The 13,131-nt window shown below is 35.3% G+C and overlaps 1 protein-coding gene across 1 annotated transcript; it reads right to left on the reverse strand.

Annotated features, from left to right (window-relative positions):
* On the reverse strand, positions 1-12,606 carry valopa (vertebrate ancient long opsin a). The gene is given in 6 exon segments (XM_046862337.1): positions 1-916; positions 7,007-7,161; positions 7,164-7,245; positions 7,506-7,623; positions 9,608-9,818; positions 11,733-12,606. Coding segments are annotated over 6 exon segments (1,164 nt in total). The 5' UTR covers positions 12,097-12,606; the 3' UTR covers positions 1-682.
* Positions 12,607-13,131: the final 525 nt, after the last annotated feature.

Genomic DNA, 13,131 nt, shown 5'->3' on the forward strand with positions numbered 1-13,131 from the left:
CCAGATGGAAAATGTTTAATTTAATTATTTTTTACTGCTTAAACTTACACTTTGTCATTCATGATCATTGACATAAAATCCTGACATGAGACATGACATAGACTGTTAGAAATAAACTCATTTTATAACAATTCTACACTATTACTGTATACACAACAAACACACACACACACACACACACACACACACTCTCTCTCTCTCTCTCTCTCTCACTTGCACACACAGTCAGTTTTTTTTTAAGTAGTCACTGTGTCCTAAGAGCCCCCAACTCCCCACCTTTGACCAGTTCTGTGCCATTACTTGACTGTAATAATACACAAACAAATAAAAAGAACATATTTGATTAAAGGAGCTTGGCTTGTTAGTGATACTGGTCACATGATTATAGCATTTATCATAACTCATTGGATAGACTCTGAAAATATCAAGGGAAAAAAGATAGAATTATCTCATATCACTAGTTACACTTGAATGTGAAATAAATAGTGTAGAATACCGCTAGAACACCTATTGTTAAAATCAAGCTATTGCTGTTGATAGGGAACTGGCATTGTTAAAGCTGTTGCTGCTCATTGATCATCAGGTTTTATAGCTGATAAGGTAATACACTCAGAATCCTGGAAAAAGATGTTCAGTGAGCCCTTTTGGGTTTGAGTTTGAATTAGAGTTGTGTCTTGCTCAATTACATAGGGCACACTTTGTTTTCTGGGATGGGCAGCTGGCTGTAGGAGCAGGAGTTGCTGTGCTCCTCGTTAGGTTTCGGTGAAGAGGTGCTAGCTGCAGGGATTCGGGCAGCTATGGCTGACATCTCGCCCGAGTTGCTCTCACCCGTCATGCCTGCTCGGTCTGTGGACTGGTTCATCTCCACTGTAGTGTTGCTGCTGCAGCTGAGCAGCTGAATCAGGCACTTCCTAAACTAAACCACACAAAGAAGGCACAATATAAACATATGTTTTCATAACAATGTAAGTTTCATAATTAATGAAATTCAGGTGAGTAAACTGTTCACTGGTGCTAGGTAACCTAAATGTTTTCAATTGCTCAAAAGAATAGGCATTTAAGCCATGCATCAGATATTAAAATAGGTTAGAAATGTAAGAGAAGCAGTGATGACTGGTGGTGATTTAAGATGTAAGGGTTCAAATCTACTATCTAACTGTCAACAGCGTTTTGCATACAAAGTATAACTGAGTAAATAATCCAACTAGAGTCGGTTCATTATGTCCACAGAGGTATTTTCTCTGCACCTTCTCATTTACTGTTGCTGACAGTTTAGAGATGTGTCACTCAAAACACACCCAGGTTTTATATTTCAGAGGCAAAACAACTGAATATTATAACTGATATTTTGAAGCCCAGCAGAGTGTAAATAATGTACATTAGGCGAAAATCGGGTAACTATCATGTTTCTATCTGCCACATACACCATAAACAGTTCACTGACAAGTTGAGGGCACCATCTAACGTAGTTAAAGTTCTTTTCCTGTGGTTAGTGTTTATATTAGTTGTGTTTCTGCCCCATTGGGATTCATTAGCTGGTGTGTAGGTAGAGTGTTGTTTCTGTTACTTCAACAAATGTTAATTATATATTGATGACTATTGATTGAATGGGTAATGCTGAGAAACGCAGACCTAGCAATGATAATGTTCTCATTTTTCTAAAAGGATCTGATTACATCAGTTTAGATTTGAATTAGCTGAACCCTTTTTCTAGAAACATGTTTGAGTTCATTTTAAGAGTTGACAATGATTAAATCATTTACCTTAGAAATTAGTCATGTACATGTTCATGGTCATATTAAATAATGGCTTTCCCTTATCTATTTATTAAAATATCAAATTTTTAAATAGAACTTGTATAAGGAGCTGACTTTAATTTAAAATGCTAAATAGAGCCTATTTAAAAGCCTATGCCTTAAACCACGGGACCAAGGCAAGCCAACATAATGGAAGCACACTATTTAATGGTCAGTTTTTCAATTGTTTTTTTTATTTATTTTATTATAATTTCTGCATTTAAACATAAGACAGACAAAAGAAGAAACAAAACTGTTGATGTTGACATCTGTGGTTTCTGGACATAAAATGGATATGAATATACATTTTACTTACACAAGTAGTGGAAGCACAGTTGACTTAGAAGTTTATTAATCAATTAGACTATATTAATCTAAAAACCTCAATGACCTAATCAATGTCCCAACAGCAGTGAGCTTTTCCAGTAGTTAAGAATTAATGAAAACCATCTTCAGAGGCTAAATCATTAACTGCTGTCTTGTGAGTAGATGAGAGTATCACTAATGCAAAAATCCCATGAAAAGAACTCAATGTATAGGGGTGGGAGCGCATCTAATTTAATGCTTATCCATAATAATAATTAAAAGGCAACATACATTACTTCATCTAGAACCAAGCTACATTTCTATTTACATATATAAATACCCTAAGATGAAGATTGATTTCATGCATTCTTTAAAGCAATGCTAATCTAAAACACATGATCATGATAAACCACAGGATGGCCACTTAATGCTCAATTTCACGCTTCATGAATAAAATAATGCTCATGGATTTGATTTCAATTTTGTCAGAATGCTTAGAATTCAAGACAGATATCTAAAATATGAATTTACTTGTTTTTTTTTTTTTTTTTTTTTTAAGCAAAGATCTGTTTAAAAGAATGACCTTTATGGCTCATAAGACCTAAGATTTTCATTAGAATTCTGACATCTGACCACAACAGTATATGAATTAACATTTTACAACGTTATATAAACTAGTTCTAGTGGAAATAAAATAAGACAACACGCTACACTTTTTAGATCAGGGGTCACCGACCTTTTTGAAACTGAGAGCTACTTCTTGGGTCCTGATTAATGTGAAGGGCCACCAGTTGGATACAAACTTCTGAAATAACAAATTTGCTCAATTTACCATTAATTATAATTAATTTATCTAGTCATCTATATTTTAATATTGTCATTTTCATGTAAATAAAAAAATATTGTCATTGTCACACCAATGCAAGTGTGATTTAAAAAGGAATAGCAACAAAATAAATTAGATGCAGCTCACTGGTGAGTTGCGCTATGGTGAGCTATTTTTAGAAAAGGCCTGCGGGCGACTCATGTGGTCCTTGCGGGCAACCTGGTGCCTGTGGGCACCATGTTGGTGACACCTGTTTTACATGTTGGTTGTTCCATACCAAAGTACTATATCAACCAAAAGTATTTTTGATCCCAACTATGTATTTTACTTTTCTAGCATCATGTCATCCAAAAAATTCTTTGTTATCCACTATTATGTTCTTGAAATTGAAATTTAGATGAGCCACAATGGTCTGAGGATAAACACTGTGACATATATGTGTTTCCGCATTAGGACAAACAGCTCACTACCTCAGTTTATAATCATCAAGCCTTTTCATCTGAACACTTGACTGTCTGCTCATATCCTCTGTATGCTGCATCGTTATTTATTCATTTCCTTATATCATGTTAATCTGCATGTATTTTATCTAAAGATTTCTTTCTTGCATCTTCATTATCATGGTATTATGATATTCCTAAAAGGGAACCTTTAAATGATCTTGCTTTGCTTTGTGTAAGATTGGCTATAGGATGTAAATGAACATATAAACAAATTCAAGTTAAAAGGTAAACAGTGAAAGATTGTGTGTCCCTAAAACCCAATGCTAGTGCTGCCCCTGGTGGTGCTGAAATAAAGTTCCTTTATTATTCTTGCATTAATGTCACAGCTGAAGCTTACAATTCTTTCCTGAACGCAAGCAAGAAATTAACCACTTGGAGAGATTTGCTTAAAACTTGCTCAATAAATCTCACAAATCTATTGTTTCAATGGAATGGATGATGAAGTGTATTACAATACAAGTAGATTTAATTTTTCAAGGTGCACAAGGTCCCCTGAGACACAACTGCAGTCCTTGAGCGCTAATTAAAGCATAATGAAGTTCCTTCTTTCTAGTTATGATGTGAGTTGCTCTGATGTTCTGTTTTCTCTAAATACTAGTAGAAAAAGAATACCAACCCTGTGTTGAGAATTTCTGCCCAGTGGTAAAACAAAACAAAACAAAAAAATTAATTAATGCCATGCTAAAAAATTGGCATTTTGGCACTAACAACTCCTTTCCAGAAGATAATAGAAGGTGAACAATACATTAAACATACCATAAACAAAAAAGTAAGGAATAAAATGTTTTGTTTTTTTGTATTTATTATGATTTCTCATTATAAGAGTAATAAGAGGAGTAATTAGTTTACTAAATCATACTAATTGTTATGACAGCATAGTGAGACGTGTAATAGCCATAACACCTGAAAATTTGGGTTAATTAACATTTTAATTGATTGCCAATTATCCCTTGCCTTTTTGATATATCACTTATATATACTTCAGTTCCAGTTCCTTACCTGTATCAGGCATCAGCTGAACTGAATAAGCATGATGAAAAAACTGATATAAAAATGAACCTTGAAACATCTGGACCATCCTTAACCTTTTTAAAGGATTACCTTGTTTCTGTACTAGAATGTTTGATACAGACCATTTATTCAGAGAGAAAAAGATTTTTCTAGACAAGTTTAATTACAAATCTTGGTCCACAATATTGCTATGTGTATGTATCTCATTTGCCTGGGTTTTTTAAAGCTTTTTTTTTTTTGTCATGTCTTTGTCTCCACCTGAATGTTGATGAAATCTGCTTTATGTTTAAAGAAGCAGCAACTCATAAATATAGATTTTTAAATCTATATTTAATATATATATATACATACTTGACCTATGCTATTGACTATTATGTATTAAATGTTTTGAGTTATTATATAACAAGCAGTCATGAGTCATATAACTATATATATATATATATATATATATATATATATATATATATATATATATATATATATATATATATATATATATATAGTATATAGTGTAACAGCTCATTTAAATGCATTTTACATGTATTTGAGGTAATATTCTGAGAGGGTTGAGTGCTTTCGGCAAAATGTAAGGATCTATTATATCTCAAAATATTGTTTATCTAAATTAACAGATCAGCTTGTGAAAGAAACATTAATAAAATATAAAAATATAGATTTAAGGAATATTTTTTATAAAATGTTCAAACATATGCAGTGGAATGAGAGTGAAGGAAAACTGTATGCACCGTCTGCCATTGTGAATGAGCTACTACTGGTTTTAAGGCAAATTTATAATAATAATAATACTTAAAAATAAAATTATTAATCCAGAAAGTATATGCATACTGGTTTATACACTAACACTACAGTGCACTACATGTTGATTATTAAAGTACGGTGTGCTGCAAAAAGAATTTGGATATTTCAAGGTCTCAAACAATGGTCTAGAATTAGAGATATAATCTGCAGTTACAAATATAGCCTTGTGATTCTAATAGGATTTGCTTTGTCTAACTAAACAACAGTAACAATAAGAAATCAGAAGAAAATATAAATGCTACTCTTTGATTAAGATTCTTCTGTTTTAGGTTGATTAATTCTTCTATATTTAGGTACATACATCTGCATATTTTTTTTGCCATTAATTTTCTTTTAAACACACTAACCTATTTAGCAGCAGGGATCCTTAACTGGGCCAATCTTAACCACATGAAGCCTCTCTTCCGCCGTTTAGGATTTATTGAAAGCAATTACTGTATACAATTACTAATAATGGAAAGGTCATTAAATTTTTATTTCATACAAGATTGATCAGTCAATAATACATAATTTGAAATTTTCTTTTTTTTAAACATCATGATCCTGTGTATTGTATGATGAGACTGTAATTAGGTTATTTTTTACCTTGTTCTTTTTCAATGCTAGCATTAAAATGTCTAGAAACCTTCTGAATATTAGATATAGGTGTGACAAATAAGGATCTGAAGTAACTAAATTCTGCATGAATTTGTGAAAAAACTATAAAATATTTATTCATATTTTATCAGACACCTTGTAAACTATATAGAATACTTTGCAAAAACATTTTTAATCTTCATTTTGTATGTTCTAGTTGATTGTACTGTATGTCTCCTGCATAACCTCGTCTCTTTAAAAAAGGAAAACAGAAGCGTGTTTTGTAGATTCTACAATATGCATGCTTTTATAGTCAAACGTGGTTGTTTTCCATATCAAACTGTAAGTGGTGGTGCTGAACTAAATATTGATTGTGTTTACTGCTCCTTATAATCATTCTTGTATATAGAAACACTTTACATTTATGTCTTATTCTGCACTTAAGACTTGTACAATACCATAGTAGATGTTATCATTTCAAAGGTATGGAGTATAGAGACTATATTGAAAATATACAAATATTTGAAGAGGTTTTCCCAAAGCATTTGTACAATGATTATTTACTACTCCAACGTGTTTCACTTTAGAACAAGGTAATAATAAAATGACCTACGAATCTCTTACTCCTTGATTAAGCCAATGAGAGCCAATGCACTGGGATTCCTCTAATGTCTAGCGTTCACATCAAATTAAAAACATTTCACCATTGTGGCAATAAGCTGGTATTTTTTTCTGTAATTAAAACTGCTCAAAGTGCACCAGAGAAAAGTGGCCGTTATGTGGCTGGCAGAATAGATATATTTTTAAGACATTTTGCCCTTTTTCTTCTATACTGTTTTATTCATGATCCATGTTTTATTTAGGAAGGTGTTAACATGTATGGCTTCAATATCAAATGGCTTGGAAAAGAAGAAAAAATAGCTTCTCCGCTTGGTTTCTATCAGAATTCAATCTTACACCGACATGCTGTGATGTTTTCCAACCTGCTGTCAGACAGATGGAGGCCAGACTCAGAAGCTTCACCACAATACTCTGATAATATTTGATGTCAGATTTGAATGTTCAAAATTGCTGTGGTATAATTGCATTTATATCACACCTTAAATTGATTTCCTGAAAAATTCTGAAATTCAAATAATTAAACATATAATATTTAGGTTCTTCTGTACCTGTTTGTTCATAAAGACGTAGATGATGGGGTTGTAGACGGCAGCAGTTTTCGCGAAGAAAGCAGGAACAGAAGCTAGTATCGGGTCTAAGTATATGGTAGGATGAATTGTAACGGTGATAGAGAATAGTGCATATGGTGTCCAGGCTACCATAAGGCTACAATCATCACCACCACCATACTCGAAACCTGCTGGTCAGGCTTCCGGGCATTCACCAACCTGCGATTAGAGTTGGACACCTGCAAAGAGACACTGGTATGATGCATTCCGAGCAAACACATTAAATAATAGTTCTACAAACTCAGCAATAACAATTCTAAATTATTTTTATTATGGAAGTGACATCACTTCTCTACAAACACTCTACAGACCTGGACACATAATATATGCAACTGCATATAATTTACTGAAATATTGTAAGATGACTAATGGAATGCAGTAGAACCTAAAACAATGTGTCTGACTCTGTAGAATTCTCCAGCAGAAGCAGTTGACTAACCTTTCTTAGCTTGCGCAGCAGCTTGCTGTAACACACAATGATAACAGCCAGAGGCAGGATGAAACAGGTGAGAAAGAAAGTAATGATGAAAGTGTGGTCATGCAGGTCACCAGAGTACCTGTTGAGAGATCAAACCAAGTCTGTATCAAGGTGAAGAGGTGAAGCTCTTGTTACTATTGTTTTTAGTGGTGCGGTTTATTTTTGTCACAGCATTGAGGACTACTTAGTGTTTATATGGTGTTAAGAGAAAAGCACATTTTACCCATGCCCTCATGTGACAATTGTTTGATTTTCTGTAACGTCAGCTTTGGATTTCATTAAAGCTTTTAGGCACTGAAGGTTTAAATGTTTCTTTGGTGATACAGTTCAAAGGTGATTCAATTGATATAAAATTTCTTGTTTTCTAGAAAGCATTTATCTGTTGCTGTCACATTGTATTGATTGTAGCATGACATTTCATTGGTAGACAAATCATAAATCCATTGCAATTTTGGTGGTCTAGAAGCAAAAAATGAATAAGAAGTAGTAGTGTATGTAAAAGTAGTATGTAAAAGAATATGCAATTTTTTTAGCATACAGACTATGAAATGTAATGTTTGTAAATGTTGTTTTTGCACTCTCAACAAACATTTTCCAAGATTAATTTTAGCTATTTACACTAACTTTCTTTTGGCTTCTCCCGTTAGGGGTCGCCACAGCGGATCCTCCACATGTTTAATTTGGCAGATGTTTTTACGCTGGATGCCCTTCCTAACACAACCCTCCCCATTTATCCGGGCTTGGGACAGGCACTAAGAGTGGCTGGGGTTGGTTCCCTGACTGGGGATTGAACCCAGGCCGCAGTGGTGAGAGCGCCGCATCCTAACCACTAGACCACCAGGGAACCTCTTTTTTTTTTTTTTTTGAAGCTATTTACACTAATCTGACTCAATCATCTGCCTAATATTGTGATGGTCATGATAGTACTATACTCCATAAAGGCATGGACTCCACAAGATCTCTAAAGGAAATATTTAAAATTACTTGATTTGCAAGTGTTCAGATAAAAGGTGGTAAAATTAAAATGCCTCCTGGTGACATCTCTTCTCCAGGTAAGTAACACACAAATACCAAGTTGTTCACAAGATATGAAAGAAAATGTGATTTATTAGAACAGTGGACATAGGTCAGTATAGGCACTATGACAAGTCTGTAGTTACATGAAAAAGCCTAAAATACATCAAGCTGTCAGTAATGCACTTTATGTTCTGATCCCTTTCGATCATAGCCAGCAATACAATTTTCAGCAGTTTGTGCTACACTACACAGTGTGTTCTGTGGGATTGGATGGGATGTGCTAGCCTTAACTCCAAACATGCCTTAGTGAGCCTTGGGTGCTCATTTTAACTAATTTATCTTTGGGGAATAATTATTTATTCTGTGACCCTGTCGATAGTTCAGTTGTTCTTCCTTGGAACTTCCACTTTTAGTAGATGCTAGCATTTTGGAGACGCCCTGACCATCACAATTTGGCACTTGTCAAGTAGCTTACTGTAGATCAATGAATATTTTTCCTGCTTGCAACACTTCAGCAAGAACTGACTGTTTACTGTTCACCTAATAGACAGGTACCATTGTAACGAGCTAATCAATTTTATTTACTTCACCTGTCAGGGAAATATATATATATATATATATATATATATATATATATATATACAAACACAGAATATTAAGACTTGTATCCATCCTGGTGTCAAAAAGTAATTGTATATTGATACCATTGCAGCAGATTTATATACTATGAATTTCATAATGGCACAGTTTGAAAAGTTAATTTTACTTATACCAGATTTTCATAAAGAAAAATTTGAACTATATATAGAACCTACACAGTATTGCTTATACTTCAATATTTTTATACTTCGATATTCTTAAATGTAGAACAATGTAAAATGTTGACTCCTTGTTTTCTGTTCATTTAAGTGGGGATATTTTTCTTAATGTGTATGACATTTAAATGCGTCATGGGTACAAGTTAGCAGAGATTGAATCCCTTGTCGGTCTCAGATTTGCTACTTGTCGAATATAGATCATGCTAGTAGAAAAGTAATGATGCTCACCAGTTGGGTTCGCAGGTGGTGCCAATCTTGCTGACTGTGTAGCTACTCCAGCCCAATACAGGTGGGATGGTCCAGATAAAAGAGAAGGTCCAGACAAACAGCAGTCCTAATGCTGCATGTTTAACTCGCAGACGGACATTTCCCAGAGGACGGCAGATCACAAAATATCTCTCGAAAGCAAGTGTAGCCAGGGACCACATACCCACTATACCTGGTGTGAAATATAAGTGCAAGAAAATTATTTTTTTTTAATTACCATACATTATACAGTATATGTAACTCAGATAAAGTTGAATCAAGAAACATTAACATTGTTCATTCATTCATCATCAGTAAACGCTTTGTCATGGTCTGGGCTGAAGTGGATCCAGAGTCAACCCTGAGAACACTGGGCTTGCAGCCTGAATGATTTGTACAATAAATGAATAATGGACCATGGTTTTCAGTTATATTTGGAAAGTAATCTAAATTATCCTCTCTCAGCTCTAATGCATCACTGACAGGCTCCCATTAGAGTCATGCCTAAATTCCAGTGGCCCGAACAGGACTGGATGCCAACATGTGGATATCTCCTAGCATCAAATCTGTAGCACTTCTACATGATTTTAGACACAAAGGATTTTGCTATGCAAGAAAGTACAGATACTGCCAAGGCAGGATTCATATCAAATTCTATACAGTACCCCAGCTCTGCAGTTCTCTTGTCAGTCTGGTTTATGAATGGCACAGTCAGTGCTGCAAAACACATTTAAATCAGCCTTGTAAAATGCATCCTGTGGTTCTTCTTCGGTCCAAATAAGAACAACTCGGGTCTCAGAATCTATAAGCCAACTGATTTGACCTTGATGCACCCTCAAAGAACCACAGCTTGGATCATAAAATAAGTTTCACATGTACAATTATTTAGCCAAAAATATTGCTTATTCTGCAGCTACTACATCTGACCAATTAGCTACGATGACAATTTATAGACAAAAGGACTAGTCAGTTTCAGGTGCTATCAGGTTTGGTCTTCTAGATCATTGGAACACTCAGAAGAGTAGACCCCACAGCTAACATGTTCCCTAGTTCAGAAGCAGTACGGTTGTCTCTGTCTGATTCTAGCTTTCTGAAGATTGAACTGACCTCTACATTTCCATAAAGAACACACAGACACTGTGTTCTAATTAAATTCCTTGGTGCCATTTTACATAAAAATATTAACAAAAATATTAGCTAATGAATATGAGAACTGCATCAAAATAAATAACTGGTAAACAAAGCATCTTAAATCATTAGTGCATAGGGTTCCAGCAACATGGTGTCTTGATTTGATTAGATTTGTATATTTATTAGATTTTTTGTTCCACACAAAAGTCATTGTCAAAGTTTTAAACCCAATTCTGCTTTTCTGGCATCTACCTTCTATGCTAGATTATAATCCTATTAAGGTTTAAAGTGCATTTTCACAAAGTCTATAATCCTAAATCCAAACACACAATAGTCACATGCTCTGTAGATACCCTTTTAAAACAGATCCCATGTAGAAGCAGTCTCGGTTTTCCATATAGCTTTTTCCTGTGAAAAACTATGAAAAGCCATTGAATATTGTAAACTGCACTCAAGATGTAATTACAGATGTAACTAAATACAATGTAGTAATTAGAGTTCTTTTATACACAACAATGGTACTTGATTCTGAAAGAAAGCAGCTGTATGCCTGAGGTCAAATTTAACTCCCAACTCATTCTAGACACTTCAATAGCTTCTTTATAACATTATTTATAGTTTAACACAGTTTATTGTTTTTAAAATATTTTGACATGACACAATTATGTTGAAAGAATAGAGCCCTATCTTTAAATAATCAACAAGCTTAAAGCACATTTCTAATCCAAGAAAAGACTGAAAGATTGACGTATGCCACTATGCAAAACTACCAGTGCTACAAGAACATCTTGGGAAATAGGGAACTTTGGAAATGTTTATCAATTGATACAAGCAAATTCTAGATTTTGCTATTCTATTTAAGTAAGAACAACCTATTGGTTTGACAGACTTCAGACTGTGAAGTAGAAATGACTGAAGGGAGCTGTTGAAGAATACTCAGAGACACAGCTGTCAGAAGTGTGTGAACTTCACCCACCGAAAAAAGTGACGGCAAATCCCTCCAGCACGCACGCCCAGGAGCCCAAGAAGAAGTAGCCACGGTAATTAGTGACAACACTTAAAGTCCCACCGATAAGTGACATGAAAAAATCTGCCACCGACAAATTAACAATGACGAAGTTCAGCGGCTTTCTGAGTTGTTTAAACTTGTAGGTAACCAACATAACCAGAAAGTTCTCGGATAGAGAAAGCGACGTGATCACAACCATCCATGCTGCCAACACTTTAAAGTTCCACGGCGCAATGGACTTCACGGGTCCTGAAAACGGATCATCTGGTTGGAGCGCATCAGCGACTTCTGTGTAATTTACACCGCATACTTTTGTGCCAAGCGAGCCCATGTTCTCAGTCCAGAAGAAAACGTGATACAATGCGTAAAGCTTCACCTCGCCATGCAAGACAGCGCGTTGTGCGTTTCCTGCAGAAATGCATTCACTACACACACAAATGTGAAGTTACTAATAGAGCCAGGATGATTTCAGCGCGCTGGTTGTGCTCTGGTTGTGCATGAAGTCCATGGTGGCTCTTTTGTAATCCATGCGCGCGGTGCACTGACTGTCCGCAGCTTGTTTGCGGCTTGGCACAGCCAGGACAGTGAGGGTCCTGTACACTTATTGAGTTTGTGCTCTGCTTAAGTGGTAATCTTGGATCATGTCTCCAGTTGGTATGATGGCCGTTTCGCGTCTCCGGTGCCTTTATATAACCTATTATCGTTCTGCCAGGCAAAAGCGCACGCATCACTCCTACCCTCGAGGAACAGCAACGCTTCATCCTCTCCCCTTCCAGCTGACGCTCTCGACCCACGACACGCGAGAACGCGCACAGAGCGCGTGCGTAACGGGAACTGCGTAAATCCCCCTGTTCATTCCGCATTTAGTTTTAGTCTGGCACCAGTGCGCAGTTGTGACTGGTACTGTATGCTATTCTATAATCTTAATAGCTGAGGTTAAATGGTTACGGTTTATTGCTCAGCTTTGCGTCTCATTAAACGGAGCACGAGATTTTATTCTTTGTTATTTGCATTCCATTGCAGTTGGACGAAATGGTATTTTAATGCGCCTTTTCTAACTTTAGATAAACAGTTTGACCCAGATCCATGTAACACCAATTACAAGGAAAAGCGCGAGGCACGTGAGTGGTGTTAATGATGAGTCGATTTTTGTACTCATTGATTGTTCACATGGATCAATGTGACTGTTATGTTAAAGCGTAAAGCAATATAATTTTAATCTATCCTTTACGACTCGTGATTGAGTGACCATTAGAGATGTTTGAAGCACAGCTAAAAGATGGTGGAAAACTACAAACAGTAAAGTTTTTCTTTTTTCTTTATTATCAAAGCACTAGAGTTCTGATACCAATCTACCTGTCTTATT

This window comes from Silurus meridionalis, chromosome 2 (assembly GCF_014805685.1).
Source record: "Silurus meridionalis isolate SWU-2019-XX chromosome 2, ASM1480568v1, whole genome shotgun sequence".
Classification (NCBI taxonomy): domain Eukaryota; kingdom Metazoa; phylum Chordata; class Actinopteri; order Siluriformes; family Siluridae; genus Silurus; species Silurus meridionalis.